This window comes from Myotis yumanensis, unplaced genomic scaffold (genome assembly GCF_028538775.1).
Source record: "Myotis yumanensis isolate MYYU_CA2020_CCGP unplaced genomic scaffold, mMyoYum1.0.hap1 SCAF_3, whole genome shotgun sequence".
NCBI classification, from domain to species: Eukaryota; Metazoa; Chordata; class Mammalia; order Chiroptera; family Vespertilionidae; genus Myotis; species Myotis yumanensis.
The window spans coordinates 43,613,405-43,633,657 of record NW_027223754.1 but is presented as its reverse complement, the minus strand read 5'-3'; the positions used below and the strand labels follow the sequence as shown (position 1 = coordinate 43,633,657).

Sequence of the window (20,253 nt, the reverse complement as noted above, 5' to 3'; positions counted from 1 at the left end):
AATATTTTAAAAGTGGACAAATCACATTACCTAGGGGAAAAAAGGTGAAAAGGACACCCCCAAAATGACAGGATAACCATCAGGTCTAAATTACACATTATACTAGAAGATGCTAATTAGATTACCCATAATTATCACTAGGCAGACCCTGGCATCAACAAGTAGAGGTTGGGGGGAGTTTACTGGTTCTCTACGAAACCTCTCAAGCACAGACCTAGGGCACAGCAGCACCTTCCTGCAAATGCAGCCTTCGTGCCTTTGTCTCTACTGTGAAAAATCTGGGGGAGTAAGCAAGTGGCACATTGGGATCTCCATGATAAACAAGTCCTTTTTCTCCCTAAGGCTCATGTCCTCTCCCACAAAATGTGCTGCAGAAACCAGAATTGCTAAACTCAAGGATGCTGTGAGAATCAAGAGTAAGTGTATGAACAGCCTCTACAAACAGAAAAAAGATGCATGAATTAATTTTTGCTATTGGTAACTGACACGTATCAAACCAACAGTGGGAACTCGTTCACATTCTGATTCCGTGTGAACCGTAATATGCAAAGCACACCACCGAAAGGAGAGAGAAAGGGCGCCGGCGTCATAACCCCTGTCCTGACAGCCCATAGACACACCTGCACGCGCAGCGCTCACTTGCACTGCATCAAAGGAAAGAGGGCGATGGCTCCATCGTGAACATTTGTTAACATTTCATATTATTTCTATGTTGAGCTAAGATGTTAGTACCATCTCTTGCTTTGGTTTTCATAAAAAAAACAATGAGCCATTCTAAGACAGGGTCGCGGCCTCCTGGGAAAACACACACACCGCAGTTTACTTGGCCTGTTTCACTGCTGACAACCCTTGCAAAGTGTTGTTAGTTTTTATGCCTTGAGTTCACATTATTCTGCTTTCCTGAACACCACCAGGATGCAGCACAGCAATCGCAGCCTTTTTCTAGAAAGAGCACTTAAAACCCACTCTCTGATTTACCACAGTTAGGAAATAAGAAATGGCCTCTCACCGAGCCTGGGAGAAGCCCTTCCAGTGTGTTTGCTGACTCCGCAAACTATTTTACAGACCAGCCTCAGATGGGAAAAACATTTCAAAGGATTTGAAGGAACACCCCAGTCAAACAAATTTCCTAGCCATGATGGTCTGATTTGGTTAGGGCAGCGGTTTTCAACTGGTGTGCCACAAGAGTTTTTAAAACATTCAATACCTGACTAGTTAGTAAGGGGCACCGACCTCTTTTCCCTTAACCCATCAAATAAAAAATTAAGAAAATGATAACAGCTGCCGAAACCGGTTTGGCTCAGTGGATAGAGCGTCGGCCTGCGGACTGAAAGGTCCCGGGTTCGATTCTGGTCAAGGGCATGTACCTGGGTTGCGGGCACATCCCCAGTAGGAGATGTGCAGGAGGCAGCTGATCGGTGTTTCTCTCTCATCGATGTTTCTAACTCTCTATCTCTCTCCCTTCCTCTCTGTAAAAAATCAATAAAATATATTTTAAAAAAAAAATGATAACAGCCAACATAACACAGCTATCCAGTGTGCATGAATCAAAATTACACCTATTTTTTGTCAGATGAGCAAAAAACATAGTATGTTTCTTGGTGTGCCGCAGAATTGTATCGATTACTTCATGTGTGCCGTGAGATGAAAACAGGTTAAAAGCCCTGAGTTAGAGGGAAAAGCTGTAGTTGGCCGTATATTACGATTCCTCCTACTGTTAGGAAAGTTTTCTTATATTAATTTAACAATTTCATTTACAGTGATTTTCACTGAAAATCAGACACACAAACCAGAAAAAATAAATAGAAAACAGCTACGGTGATTTGATGCTATAGGATCAGAAACACATCCAGTGCCTTTTAGTGACAGTAGAAACTTATAGGAAAAATATCCTGAGCAGACTGCTGGAACGGTTATGAGGCCAGAGCGAGGCCCTGGCCTTGGGGAGCGGGCTCCAGGTCCAACAGCAGTTGTCCATGGGTCCACTGAGCCTCTGTTCATAGCCTCTCCTCCATCGGGAATTGCCCTTCCCATCTTCCCAGGCCCATCTCAAATGCTCTTCCACGAAACCATCCCTACGTTTCCCCAGTGAGAAAGTCATCTCTCTCTCTACTGGGTTCCTAAGACTTTGTCTATACTTCTCGAGAAGGACCATCTTATTCTGCTTCGTATTTTCTATGCATGTATACGGCTTCTCTCCCCATTAGTCAGCTCCTGGACGGTAAGGTCTAGGTGCCAAGCACTGTTCTGGATGCTGTATATTGACTATCTCTACTCCTCACAAGCTGCACACACAGTAAGGACAGTCAGGGCTCCATAACTGTGTGTTTCATATCTGCAGACGGAACCAGTCCTGGATGGGAAACAGAATTTTTCAAACGTGGCTGAGAATCCACGGATGCGGAGGGCCAACTGTACTCAGTGTTCCACACCATTTTATATATGTGGGACATGAGCTCTTCCACAAAATACCACATGCGGGTGTGCACGTACAGTGTATTGAAACTTCGTGGCCCATGCGCAGAAGTCGGTATTTTGTGGAACTGCCACACTCAAGGGGCCAAAGAGCCGCATGTGGCTCTCGAGCCGCAGTTTGCCGACCACTGGCCTAACCTATGACCAGAAAGGCAAGGTCCTGCAAAGAAAGAGCCAGATACTGACCTACGAGTCTGGGCATCAGGAGTTGAACTTGACTGAGGTAAAGAGAAAATGTCCGAGATCTGTTTATTCCACATCCCGCACTCCACCTTCATCAACCACCCAATTCTAAAATAGTTCTTCCTTACATACTTTCCCAATGAAGAGGCAGGGAGGCACTGTGGGAACGCACAGAACCTGGTCACTCAGAAAAGGACCTGAACCTGCACTGCAAATGGTTAGGTGAGCTGTTTCATCTCTCTAAGCCGCAGCTTTACCAACTATAAAATGAGGGTGGGAACATCAAAGGCACAGGTAAAATATTAAATAGTCTTAAATACTCATATTCCTGTGTGTACACATGTGAGAGACAGAAATGATTAGCATGTGGACTCAGTAAATGGGAGCTATTATTATTACTGCTTTACATTTGGTTTTCCTTTTTTCTTATACAGGCTGTATACTGTTTAATAAAAGTCTAGCTCATGATGCTAACTTGATGTCACTTCTAAAAACAACATAATCGCTCATTAACAATAACGCAGGAAAAAGAAATAAAAGCCAATGAAGCGTGCAATTATGTTTTAGCCACATGGTCATAAAATGCTACTCACCTGATACAACCTGTGAAGTTCAAGCCATTGTTCAAGCAAAATTACTATTTCCTCACAAAGCCAGTTGGGGGCCTTCAATGCCGTCCCTTGGAACACCCGTCCCTGCCTTTTCTCACAGCATAAAAGAACAGTCGGGTGCCCAGAGTGCACGGAGCAGACCCCGGGAGAGCCCCTGAAAACCGCTATTCACTGATTTTTATAGCCCAAAGCGAGTTAGATGGTATCTTTTTCTTTCTTTCTTTCTTTGTCTTTTGGCTAAATTATATTCTCCTATCAGGTAAGTTCAGTTTTCATCATTCAATCACTAATTTTATTTAAATCTCAATGTACAATTATACATTTCATCCTGCCCTTTGCTGTGAAACTCAATGTCATTTCTGAAAACAATCTCTCCCCCAGTGAAATGCAGTATTAAAATGAAATTTTAAATCCTTCTGCTTTCTTTAACGAAGTGAAGAGGAAAACCTATAGAATGAATGGGACCTAGGAGAGGAATCAACCAAGTGCAAAGGGGCACATAGGGACAACCCTATGTGCAGTCTGGGGCAGACCCTATGTGGAGACTGGGGCAGACGAACGTTTAACAAGATTTCTCACTGAGACAAGAAAATGCAAATACTGAGTAGAACATTGATGATACTTATGAATGTGAGTCACTTTTCTTGGTGTGATAACGTGATGCTGTTTTTTCAAAGGCTCTCTTATATTTTAGAAATAACTAATGAAATGCAAGTGTCCCAAAACAATGTATGCACACTTTAATAGCCGATAGCTCAATTTTGAAAGTGAAATGTATTTTAATAAACATTGTCTTTATAATTATTCAACGTGTGTGTATACATATTTTGGGGGGACACCCTATGTTTACAGCTGAACTAATATGAGGTGTAGGGTCTGCTGCAGATGATTTGGGTTGGGGTGGGCCTAGCAGTAGAGATGAAACAAGACTGGTGGCCAGCTGACCCTGACGGAAGCCAGGGAATGGGTACAGGAGGATTCTTAGACTATTCCCTTTACTTTTGCAAAATTTTACACGTGTCCATTTAAAAAATATTAAAAGTGAATAAAACTTCACAAAACCAAAGAAAAAAAGCATTCTCTGTGAATGTCATTATCAGATCAGGACTAAAACAGTAGCATATGTGCATATGTCTTTACCCTGAAGACCAGCTAAAAGTATTAAACAGCATTCAAATATCTGTCATATGAAAACACAAAACTTGTAAATTAAACCAACACTAGCATTATTATTTGGAATTCAAAGTAGATGCGGCTCAAACGTCATGACTCACCTTTTTCAAAGCACAAGCCTTTACTACTTTTTCATATCGTTCCTTTTCATATTTCTTCCCAAATAAAATATTACTCCTCAGAGTTCCTGGAAACACCCAGGGCTGCTGAGCAACATATGCGACCTTTCCATTCACAGTGACCAGCCCCCGGCTCGGGGGCAGTTCCCGCAGCACAGCAGCCAACAGCGAAGACTGAAAGAGATCGCACACAAACGCATTACAGGCAACACTCAGACAAGCTGCTGCAGGACAGCCTCCCCCCTGCCCTGGGGTTTCATCAACCTTATGGCCCTGATAGTGAAAACAGGACAAAGTAAAGCCCTGGAAGCTGCAATGAAAAAAATTTAAATACCACTATTGGTCAGTATAAACGAATGGCTGATAAGTGCTATTAATAAAATAAGAGAACAAGCTCACTCTGCCCAAAACTTTTCCCCCAAATGAAAGGCTCTACTCGCAACGAAGACTAATTAAGGTTGTTGAACTTTATTAACTAACAGAGTGACCGGGTATGATATACATTTCATAGGCCTGGTGTTTACTGCAGTTGTCGCAACAACCAGGTAGCCTTTACTTCACAAAGACTTGCTCCTGCAAAGCTATGTGCACATAATACATGCAATGCACCAGAAAGGATTATTTCAAGAACTCCGAAAAGAGTCATGTTTCTGAAGAACAGAAACCCATCATAAGAGAAATAAACACCCTGTTCTTTTTACAGCTTATGTTTAGACTTCTATATGTTGTTTGTTTGTTTTTTCAGAATACACAAGACTAAGTATACATGCACATTTCCTTCAACTGTTACAGCACGCAGACGCGACTTCTGTAAGGTCTGCCCTGACAAAAAGAGGTTCCATTTTCTCAATCATTCCAGCCTGAATTGCTGTCACTTAAGTAATTTCCTTCACTGAGATGGCCAACTTCCAGACAAGCAGTTCCCAACTGTGCCACCTGAATGGCCAAGAAGAAAAACATAATGTGCTGTATCCAGATTTATTGGTCCACGCAACCTTCTTGCAAAATGAACATTCCATGGAACACATTTTGAGAAAGGCCATTCTAGGTATACCCAACTCACAACTGTGTTACATATGGCTTTGGGCTCAACCCTGAGATTTTAACATGGGATGTGGCATTGCATCGAGCTGTCCAAAGACATCACAACTCACCTTTCCTGCCCCCACAGGTCCAACCACAGCTAACAGTTCACCGGGTCTCACAGTGAAGGAGAGGTCTTTTAGGGTTGGGGTTTCTGATACCTACAAATGAAAGTTTACAAAAAAGTGTCCATTTCAATAAAGTAAGACACATCAACGAGTTGAGAAAATAGCCTAAGAGTCATTGATACGTGCAGATAACCCACATCTTTCTCTTTCCTATTGCCTTTAGGGAGGCCCCTTCTTTTAACATAGTTCCTTGAGGACACTGCTCTAGACAAAGAATGTAAGTAGTAGAAAAGACAAGGCACCTTCTCCAAATGGAAACTTCTTGATGCACACAATCTTATTAAAAAGAATATACTTGGCCCTAGCTGGCTTGGCTCAGTGGATAGAGTGTCAGCCTGCGGACTGAAGGGTTCCAGGTTCAATTCCGGTCAAGGGCAGATGTCTGGGTTGTGGGCTTGATCCCCAGTAGGGGGCGTGCAGGAGGCAGCCAATCAATGATTCTATCTCATCATTGATGTTTCTATCTCTCTTTCCCTCTCCCTTCCTCTCTGAAATCAATGAAGATATATTAAGAAAAAAAAATAATATACTTGAACATCCAGCGTGAGAGGTTTTCATCATTTACATTCAGGTTGTCATAACCCTTGGTATTACTCTTATTTCATTCATCCCCACAAGGTGGCAGCATAAGTACACGGCGTGCCTGTACTTCACTAATAAACAATTTGAAACCTCCACTAATCTCTCCATCCTCATTTGATAAAGACCAAGTCTATTCATTTCATGAATGACATGCCAGTCAGTGAGACCTTCCCTCACCTACCTATCAGCTGTCTAGTGGAGCTGGTTAGAGTCTTTCTCCCACATGTGCTTCATCTTACCTCAGCTTCTCTCCAAACTCCCCAATGTCTGAGCCCACCCCCCACCCAGGGCTCTTTCATTTGTTACACCCCCTAACTACCTCCTAGCAGGGGGCATAATCCATTCACAGGCAATGCCAACACAATAGAACAGGGTGATCTGTACTACAATGCAAGATGCAAAAAAGTCTGAGAACCTAACATGTTCAGGTTCTAGAAAGAATAGAATAGCTCATTTCACAATGTAGCATAGTTTGGTACAAAAGAAATTTGGTCATGGGTCATAGAAAGGGGGTGTTAGCTACCTCAGTGCATTCAAGAGAGTACACCTCTATAATGAGTGTTACTGGTGCTTTCTATAAATGCTTAACAATGTATTATGGTGAGGATTACACAGCAGGAGGTAAAGCTACTGTATTAAGGCAGGGCAGGTTAGGTGAGGCAGCTTGTGTGAGCTTCCATATGCCAAGTGCAATGATGTGGTTATATGTATTAGGGGTTTATTTTGCTGGAAATGGCAGACACTAAATTAAAAGCAGGTGACCACGAGGCAGGTGGCACAGGCATGAAAACACAGTCTACAGAGTCTGGAGCCCTGGACCACGGAGAAGGGAGAGCCGGCACGGAGGTGGGAAGGAGGTGGGAAGGAGGGCCCTCGGGCACCTGTTTGCTCTGGGCTCCATTTCTATGCTCGGGCTGCCAACTTTCCGAGAACTGCAATCAACTCCAGCTCAGCCCTTGGAGAGCACAGACCGAGGCCAGGAGGCAGGCCGAGAGAAGCTGGTATGGCCACCTGCTTCCAGCACCCTTACCACAACAGTCACCTCATCTCTGCAGGGCCAGCACCAGTACCACAGCCCTTCACACTGTAGTCCCTACGCCTGTGGGCAGCCGGTCTATGGGTTCTGCTCAAAACTGATGACCCTCTGGTCAATGTCACCTACTCCCTGCGTTCCTATAGCCCTAGCGATGGAATTTGGTTTAGCTTCTTGCCGTTGCTCATCTCAGGGTCACCTCCCCTGCCTCGTGTAACTAATTCCATGCCTGAAATTCCCTCTCCTGTGGTGTGGGTTCGGTTTTCCTGACTAATCCAGACTGGTACAGAAGGATGTGCACAGAGGACTGCGGAATGAGGGAGAAAGCCTTTCAGTTGTGGTTAAAGGCCCTACACTGACTGTTCAAGTTTGAGAACTTCTTGAGAGTGGTCCCTGGTTTGTTTTTCTTTCCCCATTTGCCTAGATGTCATATATAAACTAGGCATTGGGAAAATCCTTGTGATCCTGCCAGTTCAACCTGTCAGCTTGCCACCTAGTGAAACCCTTAGACTGGGACTCACTGAGCTTACTGTGCCTGTCTGCTGCCTCCTCCCTGCTCTCGCTGCCACCAAAGTAGCCGGCACCATCCAGAAGCTTAGACTAGGGGACCCCCAGTCTTCCCCACAGCAAAGATCCAAATCGTGGCTTCATTCAGCATGTCACAACATGGTCTGCTTATAATCAAGATAAAAAGTGGACACTCTAATCCTGTAAATTCGAACATTACAAACTTACATGTTTTTAAGTTCAAAATGTGGTAATACCTTGAAGGAGATAAAGAGCAACATGTCAAATGCCTGAGGCTGATTTTATACTTCATCTCCGTTCAATGCAAACCTTGCTCCTGATTTTAAGAGTTTTTATAACATCCTTTCAGTAAATGAGCAATCACATCTGATACCATCTGCATAATCCCAAAATTCTCTATTACATCTAAGTCACCAGTTGTCTTTTAGCAGCCACGACCTCGTAATAAAGGATTTGTTACCTTATCCCAGAAAGCAGTAAAATCTTGCACATGCACTATCGTTTTACCGTCTGAGGGGAGCTGATAGTCGCACTGTGTTACTTCATCAAGCAACAGAAAGTTCTACAGAAAAGGGAAAAATACAGATGGTTAAAACTGCAGCAACAAAATCACAAACAAAAATAACTGCTTTCCTGGAACTTGAAATATAAAAACTTTGCACAGGGTACATGTCATTTTACCAAATGCATTTAAGTGTTAGTTCACATCAGAACATAGCCTATAATGTATTGTACAGCTGAACTTTGAACAACTCAGGTTTGAACTGTGAGGGCCCATGGATTTTTCCAGTAAGTACTGTAAAGGTATTTATTTTCTCATCCTTTTCGTTAAGGCTGCCTATCAACAACAGGCTATTAGTAGTTAAATTTAAGGGAGTCAAAAGTTACACACAGGTTTTCAACTGCTCAAGGGGGTCAGTGCCTCTAACCTCCATGTTGTTCAAGGGTTAATTATATATTTTGGTATAAATTTCATATATCTATATTTTTAGTGCATATAATTATATAATATACTGTGAATTGTATTTGTAGTACAGTATTAAATATATAGTATCACATATTATTGTTACATATATTAGTATATATAATCCTATATAATAATCCCATAATAAAAGGGCAATATGCAAATCGACTGAATGGCAGAACAACCAGTCACTATGATGCACACTGACCACCAGGGGGCAAGACACTCAGCGCAGAAGCTGCCCCCTGGTGGTCAGTGCACTCCCATAGGGGGTGTGCTGCTCAGCCACAAGCAGAGCTGACGGCTGGCGAGCACAGCAGCCCACCTCCGCGGCAGCACTAAGGATGTCTGACTGACGACTTAGGCCTGCTCCCCGCGAATGTCGTGCACTGGGCCTCTAGTGTAATATAAATGATGTATCAGCAATATATATTAGAATTCATGGCCTCAAGGTTATCTTGGTAACTTTCTCAACAAGCGTACTAATAACCCTGAAGAGACAATATTGTTATAAACCTGAGCACATTTATAACCTGGGCATTTTTATTGCTTTACTTTTGCATTACTAACAATAAACACAAGAGTTGGTAGGAAATTATTCCATAAATATTTACTGAATCACACCCTGTGCCAAGCACCATTCGACATGCCAGGAATACAGAGACGAAGGCCATCCCAGGCCTTCAGGGGATCGGGCTGGTGCCGGAGCATGGGCTGGGAGACCGATGGCTGGGAACACACGACCACCGGCTGGGAACACACAACCAACGGCTGGGACGGGACCATTAACGAAAGCCCCAACTCTGCTGCTTAGCTGTTGTGACCTTGAGCTGGGCGGATACTCAAGTGCACTCTGCTTGCTCCTCATGCGTATCAAATCAATGTATCACCACTTGTCATTAACCATCACTTACATCACCGTTTCAAAAGTGAAACACACTAAGTGTCTATCTCTTAAAAAATATTTCATGAGCACCTTTTCACAATCACTCTGTCTTTTCTCCTTAGTAAATGCCCTCTCCTCAGCAGCAGGAATGGCCATGTCTTCCACCTCTTGCTAATTTCCATGCTCATCAGGAGCTATTCAATACTGTGTAGCTGAATAAAATGGTCCCAATAACCACTGCAAATGCTAGACATAATAAGAAAAGCTACACTGGTGCAGAAACAGAATAAACTGAGACCACCCTCCCCCCCCCCAAAATATCTCAGACTGCTGGCTGCCCTCAAAACCTGCTCTCAGGCTTCTGTGGTAACAAAACCCTGATTTCCAGCTGCACGCGGCAGTGTAGAGAAGGCCCTCTGTCCCCAGCCTCCCGTGCAGATAAGGTAGCCATGGGACTCAACTCAGACCAGTGGAGAGTGACCACATCCAGCAACCTTTCTCTACCCCACAGCCTGGGACTTGGAGGCGGCGGCCAGCTTGCTCAAGGCCCCACGCACGGGAGTAACAAGAAAGAGTCTGGGTCCCTGGCATCAGGAAGGATCCTACCAGTCCTGGACTTGCCATGGAGTGAATTCTGTCCTCCCCAAAAGTTATGTTGAAGTTATAGGATGATTACAGAAGTAATTCATTAAGGGGTGGTCATGCTGGAGTACGGTGGGGCCCCCGAACCCAGTATGACTGGGATCCTTATAAAAAGGGAAGAGAAATGCAGAGACAAACGCACAGGCAGAAAACAGCCACGTGAGAGAGACTGGAGTGACGTGTTACAAGCCAAGGAGCACCAAGTGTTTGCCGGCAACCACCAGAAGCTAGAAAAGGCAAGGAAGGGTTCCCTCCTACGCTTTAGAACAGGGGTGAGGAACATCCAGCCCGCGGGCCATATAAGGCCAGCAAAATCATTTGGTCTGGCCCTGCCAAGGCATGAAGGGTGAGTTAATTAAATGTTTGAACAAATAGAGCAGGCTGATTTTTAAGTTGATGATTTCGTATGGCCTTCGAATGATGTTATAAATATCCAAATCACCCTTGGCAGAAAAAAGGTTCCCCACTCCTGCTTTAGATGGACTATGACCCTGCTGACACCTTGATTTCAGACTTCGAGCCTCCAGAACTCTGAAAGAATGAATTTTTGCTGTTTTAAGCCACCCAAGCTTGTGGTACTTTGCTCCTGCAGCCCTAGGAAATGAACACAGAACCTTACAAGGATTTTTGCCTGAAAGGAAAGGCAAGTCCCCTGTGTGAGCAGCTTTAACATGGGTGTTCCAGAACCCACAGGCAAACCTAATCCCAACCGGCATAGGAGGCAACAGAAATCAGCACGTGAAAGACAAAACAGCACATAAATAAGTCACCTGCTATGCTGAAAACTGTGAACACCCTTATTCTTGTCTGTCATTCCGAAAAGCTCCCAATGTGATGCCCTACTTCAAAAGAGCCGCTGGTAAACACTGGAATGAAAGCGTCTCTGTAGGAAAAGGAAAATGCGTTCCTCTCGAAGACCCAGCAAGGGTGAGACACATCTGCTCATTCAGTCCTTCACTCACCCACCCACCCAGACCCACTGAGAACCTACTCAAGACACCGCTATTCCTACCTGCCCAAGCCCAGGTCTAGGCAGGGCGGCCGGATGCACACTGTGGTCTGAGGACACCTCTGCAGGCTTCAGACCCACCGCTTAACTTCTCTCTGCACACCCCCCATTCCATAATCAACCAACTACCAATTCTCACCTATTCTGCCACAATCCCCCACTCCTCTAGAAACAGCATTAATTCCAGGATCTCACTCACTACCAATCGTTGAAAATACTGGCCTAACTTCTTTTGCCGTCTCCCTACACTTCCTGATTCCTTCCCCAGAACTCTCCAACACCACTCCCTACTGACCTCCTTAAAACTCCTCTGAGAATGTGCAACATGCTTACAACCTTTCAGGGACCCATCCCCACCTAAATCCATGCTCCCAAAGTGGCCTCAGCCTTGATCCTACCCACCCTTCTGAGTCAATCTCAAATACTAACTAACCTTCCTAGAAAGCAAATCAAAATGCACACCCCCTCTCCCCTGGCACTGCCCTCCCTACCTCGGAATCCCCACAGGGACTTTATATCTGGAAGAGGGTAGAGACTATAATATCACACACTTGACAACCACAGCCTCAATGCCACCCAATGCCGAGCCTCACACAGGGTCAGCATATCACAGTATCTGCTGGAGGAATGGACAGACTATATGGTTGGTTCAAGTGAGTCAATCCATTGAGTGCATGGCTACAGCCGTAATGCAGTTAACATGCAACAAGCAGAGGTAATGTGTTATAAAATCTCACCTACACAGAATAAAATCTGATTTTAGCTTAAGTGTATGGCCATCACATAAAATTCAACAGTCAATGTGTGCACTAGAATAGAAATTTCCTACTTTAAAAAGATAAGAAAAACTATGTACGAAGTGAGAAAGTAAATCGACTGAGCACCTCCATAAAGAGGTCTGAGTGGAGAAAGAAGCCACAATCTTCCAGCTTGTAAGGGAGCCAGCAGTGCTGGGTGGATTCTCCTCTAGCACTCGCGCTGATGAAAAAGCTGAAGTTAAACTGCCATTTGAGCCACGAAGTGCATACCCAGAACAGGTCATGTGGTAGGCAAAAACCTAAGCCGCTTTGGGAACAATATAACCTCAGAGACAAATGTTACTGCTTGCAGAAGCCGCTGAAGACGTTCAGGGCTTTGAAGTTAAGACAAGATCTTTTATAGTCCTACTAGAGGCCCGACGCACGAAATTCCTGCAAGAGTAGGCCTTCCTTCCCCCACCTCCGGCCGCCGGCAGGCACATAGGACCCAGACTTCCCTCACAGCCCCGGCTTCATCTGGAAGGTCGTCGGGCTGTCCAGTCTAATCAGCATATTACGCTTTTATTATTATAGATTGGACTCATTCGATGCCAGTTTAAAACTTTGATTCCACAGAAACAGGAAACCTTTGGAGGTCTCCGGAGGAAGGCTAAATGATTACAACAACACTTAAGGAAACAATCCACATGCCAGAAGATGCTAAGAAGGCAACGTTACAAGGCTTACGAAACCAGGGTTCTGGGGAGAATCCCAGTTCTACTCCTTACAAGCTCTGTGGGGATGCGCACACTATTTCACCTGTACAGTGGGTACCCTGCTGCTCATCTCCTTCAACATTGTTGGGATTAAATGAGATGGTGTGCAAGGGCTTCAGGAGTGTCTGGGCCACAGGCAGCACATGCAGCAGCAGCACGAACACAGTATATATGCAAAGCCACCACCTGGGGAAGTTACGGTGCACACTTAATGAGGAAGCCACGTAAAAGAAACTGTATTGAACTGCATGGACCACCCCTTAACAAAGTTGCTAGAAACCCCTGTCAGGGAAGGAAAAAAGAAACACGGGGGACCAGAACTGACCCTGTAGGACCGATTTGTTTTATGGTTAATGCTCTTCTTTTGTTTAACAGTATAGAAATTTAATCATAAAAAGTCTCAGCTGTTGTGGCCAAAGGTGAACTGGGTGGGGGGGGGCGGTGAAAGGATTAAGGAAAGACAGACAAGAGAATGAAAGCTGGGTCTCGGTGGGACGCTGCTCCCTGATGAGGAGACAACGCCAGTGCCCACACCAGCGCCCACAAGCCGTGTCTTTATTTTATAGCAGATGCCACGAGGCAAAGTAGGGGCGTGATCAAGTTGTTGACAGCATTCTCGTGAGCTCCAACTTCACTTAACTACATGCACCCGAACTCTACCACAAGGCACGTGGGGCTACGTGTTTGGACCATAGGTTCAAGCTTACTACCACAGCTGTTGGCTATGATTGTGCTGGGAGGGTCCTGCCCTCCAGCTGGGACTTGCACGTGGCAATGAGAGGACCCTGTCCTTTCATTAGTCCGAGGCTTGAACCTAGCCAAGACACTGTAACTGCGCCCCATACTCAGCTTTTATGGCAAGAACGTCCCCCTACCAGATAGCCCAATGCTATCTGACTTGACTGAAGATCTATTAGTGGGCATCCACTGCTGTGGAGACGCAAGAACAAAACCAAGTGGATTTCTGGTCAAGCCCAGACGCTCGGGTTCCTGCCCTGGCACAGAGCCAATGCATCTTCATTTTAGACATATTCATGCATACAAATTCTTCATCACCAACTGGGTCCTGGGCCTTAACCTGGTGAGGTGAATTAGTTGCCCCCAGCAATGTAAGGACAGCTAGTTAGGAAAGGGCAACAGTGGCTATGGTGGGGGTAAAACCAAATTTGAATGGCAGAGGCTGGGGCAGGAAGAAAAGGCGGAGAAGGGGACAGGGACTACAAGGCGAGGTCCAAAAGGTGGACCGAGAAATCAGAGGCAAAGCATCAAGGAGGAAAGGGTCGATTTTTAAACAGAGAGAACTAAGTGAGGTGGAAGCCATTCTTCCGGTCCAAGGAGCAGAGGCCTTCCAGCAACTCTTCCCTTCCCAGCCCAGAGACGAATCCCATGTACCCCAGGACTGTGTGCACAGAGCCAATGCATCTTCATTCTGGTTAGCACGGGAGATAAACTCAGTTTCCCTCTCCTGCGGTTATGACTTGGACATCAAGGGTCCTGTGCTGCTATGGTAACGCTGCCCATAAATCATCGGCGACACTTACGTTATTCTACCTGAGAAAATGGGAAGAGTATGTACAACATTTTGAAATGACTGCAGACTTGGCACTAAAGTAAAAGGAGGCGTGACTTTACTTAAAACCCGCCAACAACTTTAAAAAGTTACTTGTCAACAAACCTGGACCCTTCTGATGGTGACCAAGGCCTCTGACACCTTCTCGATGGCCGAGGGGAAGAAGAGAGTGACGGTCAACCGCACGGCCCCATAGAGCGTCACCGCCACGAACACGTGGCTGGCTTTGATCGTGTTGCCAAGGAGCACATAGGCAGTGAAGGTCACGAAAACGATGATTTTGCTTGCCACGAAGAATGATGCCAGATTCATTCCTCTCAGGTAGGAACTTCTCAAAATTTTGGAAATTTCCTTCCTAGGTAAGAGTAGGATATGTTTTAAGGGGAAGCATCGACAGCCAACTCATGAAATGAATTCAAGTGCCTTTTGCAGGTGGCCCCTTTTCTAAGGAGTGGACATACTTGACAATAACCATTCTACAGTTCCAACCTCGGGGCCAGCTCCCACCGAGAGCTGCACACTCCATACCCACTCGCTCATCCAACCACATGCAGGATCAGTGTGCACTTTAACACTTTGGGTCAATCAGACTGGGTTTGAACATTCATTCATGAACACAGGTCGTGTTCCAGGCACCTCGCTGATGACCCAGAGATGAAGCCTGTCCCTTCCAGGAGCAAAGGAACTCATTGGAAGAGAGAATAAGCAACCAAAAACTTGTGAGACACCAAGATATTAGGCAAAAGTGACCAGCACAAGGGGGAAGAGGACAGAGAAGAGGCATCTAACTGGGACCCGGGGACCCATGAACCAGGGTGAGGCACACGCACAGAATGGAGAAGCAGAGCCTGAGTTGGTCGGGGGTTAGAGAAAAATCACAATGGGAGTGCTTTGGGCTTCTGAGAAATATGAAAAATGTGGTGGATATATACAAAAACTTACCTCCTCAAATCGGTAATAAGGTCTGCAAACGGCTTTTCCCAAGCGTACATTTTTATTATTCTTATGCCAGTTATAACTTCATTCATGGTTCTGATCCTGACATCTGTGAACGCTGCGGTCTTACTCCTAAGGGGACAGGTGTGAGAGATGAGCCATGGTGACCACTGCCAACTTCCCTCATCAGCAGAGGGCACTGCAGAGACCAGAGATCCAATGATTCCCTACAGCTCTTCTGCACTGAGAACAGGGGCAGGTCCTACTCAAAACACAAATGGGGAAAGACTTCAACTAGGAAGTCAACAATTCATTCCAGTTCAAGAAGTAACTTGGGAGGGCTTGCGATACCTGCTGAGGAAGATGGGAGACATGAGTCAGCTTACAACCTGTCTGCTCAAGGAGGTCATGGTTGGGTTGGGAAGGAAGGAAAGCACCCAATTCGCCCAGCAGGTGTGAGTCAGTGGTTGAGTGTCAACCCATGAGCCAGAAAGTCACAGTTCAATTACTGCTCAGGGTACATGCTGGGGTTGTTGGCTCGATTCCCAGTAGGGGGCATGCAGGAGGCAGCCGATCAATGGTTCTCTCTCATCATTGATGTTTCTGCCTCTCTCTCCCACTTCCTTCCTCTCTGAAGTCAATAAAAACAGATTAAAAAAAGAAAAGAAAAGCACCTGAATCTAACAAGAACACAATTGACTACACTGTAATAAATTAGGAATGAAGTGCTGGGGAGCAGAAAAGAGAGGGCTTGTTAATTTACTGGGAAAAGAAAGAGCAAAAAAGCTTCATTATTCTGGTAGCATTACAACAGTCCTTGAAGGATCAGGAACATTTCTTCATGGCAAAGAAGGGAAAGAAAATTCCAAGTACAGAAAAGTACCAGGTTTCGAGGCACAAAGGAAAGAACTCAATGTGCTTCAAACAACGTATCTCCATCCCCCTGACAACCTTGGCAATGACTCATTTCCAACCCTTGGATCTGCTTCCTGGCTAATTCATCACCATTAGGCTCGTCATCACCGGACACTTTTCAATCACATACAGTTAGGACTGTGGGATGTTATGAAGACATAATTAAGATCCAGCTCCTTGGGGAGCTTATAACTAATGGAAACAGTGAATTGTTACCAAAACAACACACGCTGCAAATGGCTCAAACACAAGCATAATAAAAGTATATGCAGCTAGAACTGGGCCCCTATGATATCTAAATGTATTACTAGTTAATAATTTTTAAATAACTTTGATGCATGTAAATTCTACTAAAGTACGCTCTACTTATTGAGGATTGGTCCCCAAAATGATGGTCAAGAGGGGTCAGCAAATGCCTTCCCCATTCCTGCTACAAGATTAGCTTTCAGATTAAGGCTGGAACCCCACTCTCTAAGTCTACAATGCAAAGAAGAGATGATAGAGGGCATTTGTTTCATTTTTAAACAAAAGCATTTGGCAAACGGTGCATGTTCCCAAATCCATGTTACTTTATTACAATAGTACCTACCCACGTCTCTCTTACCGAAAGGACGAGAACAACTTTCCCACGCAGCTTTGCAAAGGCAGGAGGATAATTAGCACGGCCATCCCGGCGAGACACGATATTCCTATCTCCATCCAGAGCAGGACAGTCACTGCGATGGCCTGCAGTGGGCCCGCCCACAGAAAATGCAAGAACACGGTGACCTTTGAAAAAAGACAAAGCCTTTGTAGGACTATTTAAAAACAAAACCAGTGAAAGATACAGTATAGAAACAATCTGCTCTGAAGGAACAGTACAGATGAGAACCTAAACAGAAGTGATCACGCTGGGTTTTCAACCCGCTACGGCACAAAAAAGCTACCATTCTGGGACAACACAGGCACACCCAGGGACAACCTGACCAGTGGCTCATCTGTCTTCCCCACAGATGAGCTCAGGACTTCCCCAAACTCTGCCATACAATTCAGCCCCACCTCCTCTAGGCTCTCCATCACCCAGGAAGAGCCTATAGTAGGGTCCCTACCACATGCTCCAGTAATTCCTTGTGTACTTCTGGGTCAAAAAGTCTTAGTCATCCCTAAAACTAAGCAGGAACCCTAGTTCATTTTTGATAAATGAGTGGTTAAAAGAGAAGTGATCTAGCACAATACAGATCTGACCAGCAGCTATGATGTCCTGGATAATGGGATATATTCACCAGGTAAGTGGAAAACGAAAGTGTAGAGGGTTAGAGGAGAGTAGGCTGCTTCTGGCTAGGAACCACCATTCGCCATTACTTATTGAAGGCTTCGTACACAGCAGGCATGTGGACCTAGGGCACTACACAGGACACAGAGGCAAAAACAATCCCTACCCACCAGGGGTTCACCGGCAGCGGTCGCCAACCTTTCGGACCTCGGTGGTCCGCGGACCACCGGTTGGCAAGCACTGGTCTAGAGGAGGAAAAAGACTCAGCCAATAACCTAGCACAATGTGCTAAGAAACCCAGTAAGACTATTGGGTACATTTAACCAAGCTGGGCAAGAACCCTGCTGTTTGCCTATTTACAATTGAATTATGTGGTAGGCAACATTAGAAAAACAAAACTCTCATCTATAAGACAGTACATATTACAGTGGGGCCTTGACTTACAAGTATCCTGACTAACGAGTTTTTTGAGATACCAGCTGTCTCTCTGCCAATTTTTTGCATTGAGTTGACAGAGTAATTTGAGTTAATGAGCTCCTTAACAAGCTCGGTCTCGGAAGGAATTAAACTCGTAAGTCAAGGCCCCACTGTACATCTAAGATGCACACCAAAAAAAAAAAAAGAAAAAAAAAGAAAGTTAAATTATTTATTTATTTATTAAAAGCCTCATGTCCAGAACAGAATCCTGGCCCGTGGTGAACGAGATAGGAAGGTTGGGAAATGAAACAGGACCACTCAGGGGCAGCTTACCTGATCAAACTTATTCACGTCATTAGACAGCAGATTGACGATCTGGCCAACGGTGGTCTTGCCCATGGCCGTGTGATTAAGGCGAAGCGCCTGAAAATAGGAGAGAGAAAGAGAATTATAATCCCACAGTGATACCAAGACACACTTAGAAAGCAGCAAAACGGAGAGCATTTTCGTTGGGTCTTGTCTGGTGTGTCAAGACAAGCAGGATGACCCACCACAGCAGGGCTGTAGGGACCACGGTTTAGCCTTTTACTCCTCCATTTTGTGGCAGCCACAGCCCACAAGGACAGCAAAGGCAGGAGTAGGAGGTAGAGTTTCCCCACACACACACACTTCGTTTTTTTTATAAATGTGGACATGTCCAAAGTCTAAAAAACAATGAGTTTATACTTAGTAGCCAACTAAAGCAATTTTCAGCCAGCCCAGCTGGCGTGGCTCAATGGTTGAGTGTAAACCTATGAACCAGGAGGTCAAGGTTTGATCCCTGGTCACATGCCTCGGTTGCAGGCTCCATCCCCAGTGTGGGGGCGTGCAGGAGGCAGCCGATCAATAATTCTCATCATTGATGTTTCTCTCTCTCCCTCTTCCTTCCTCTTGATTGAAATCAATAAAAATGTTTTATGTTGCTTTTAAAGTAATTTGCAGCCAAATCAGATGAGGGTAGACGCAACCTGCAGAAAAAATTTAGAGGACTTGGAATGTAAATCTGGAGTCAGTCTTTAATTCTGAGTGTGACACCCTTTAAACACTTCAGGTCTTGGTTTCCTTATTCTGTGAATGGAAATAGCTCCTCAACCCGCCTAAATCACAGGTTCCCAAAGAGTGAAATGACAAATATTTCTTGTCTAGAATGTGTAGGACACCAATTGGACAAGATATGTACAAGCACCTGAAATTCAAGTGTGAGCTGGCCAGGAAGGACAAGGGCACAGGGAAACAAGGAAGGTTTCAACTGAGTGACACTGGGTGGGAGGAGGGAGGTGGACCTTGTACAATAAAGAGAAACAGCTATGTGGAGATAAGAGAAGGGCATTGTGGGTAAAGGGAACAGCATGCGTAGAAGTCAGGGAAAGGAAAATGTGAAGGCTGCTGAGTGAAGAACACCGAAAATCTGGCTTGAAAGGTGGGTTGGGAAACTGCTAGAGTTGGAAAGGCAAGATGAAACAGTGAAATTTACATTAGAGCGAGAAACTCAACTTTAGGAAGATTAAAATGTGGAAGTGATTGGCCAGGAGATATTTATGAGAAGTGAAAATTCTCCAGGCAAGAGGTAATGAGACAATGCACTAGGATTGTATGTATGGAAAGAAAGGACCAGACATAATGAGAACAATTAGAAATGTAAAAATGCTATGCAAATACAAGTGAATCAGTCACAAAATATAAAGAAAAGGGAGGGAGAAATAGAACTTATTTACTGAAAGCTACCTTCAAACTATTTTTAAAGCCAATTTTACATATAAATGCATGTTCCCCTCTCATGCAAAAAAATAGATTACATATTTTTAAAAGAGTAGATCATAGGTTCGATTCCCAGTCAGTGCACACGCCCAGGCTGTGGGCTTGATCCCCAGTAGGGGACATGCAAGAAGCAGCCAACCAATTATTCTCTCTCATCATTGATGTTTCTATCTCTCTCACCCTCTTCCTTCCTCTCTGATAAATATATATATATTTGTTCTTATTAATCCTCACCCAAGGATATTTTCCCATTGATTGTTAGTGAAAGTGGAAGAGAGAGGGAAAGACAGAGATGTGAGAGAAACACATCGTTTGGTTGCCTCCTGACCAGGGCCTGGGCCAGGGAGGAGCCTATAACCAATGTACTTGCCCTTGACCTAAATCGAACCCAGGACCCTTTGGTCCACAGGCCTATGCTCTATCCACTGAGCCAAACT

At 44.8% G+C, this 20,253-nt stretch overlaps 1 protein-coding gene across 1 annotated transcript in view; it reads right to left on the bottom strand.

Moving 5' to 3' along the window:
- Positions 1–20,253, bottom strand: part of ABCC4 (ATP binding cassette subfamily C member 4 (PEL blood group)) — a 248,533-nt gene that overhangs the window by 144,309 nt on the left and 83,971 nt on the right. The window contains exons 5-11 of the mRNA XM_070408769.1: positions 18,353–18,442; positions 16,955–17,118; positions 15,442–15,567; positions 14,605–14,854; positions 8,376–8,477; positions 5,716–5,805; positions 4,544–4,735 (exon numbers count right to left, since the gene is read on the bottom strand). Coding sequence (XP_070264870.1) covers positions 4,544–4,735; positions 5,716–5,805; positions 8,376–8,477; positions 14,605–14,854; positions 15,442–15,567; positions 16,955–17,118; positions 18,353–18,442 — 1,014 coding nt within the window. The remainder of the gene's footprint in view (positions 1–4,543; positions 4,736–5,715; positions 5,806–8,375; positions 8,478–14,604; positions 14,855–15,441; positions 15,568–16,954; positions 17,119–18,352; positions 18,443–20,253) is intronic.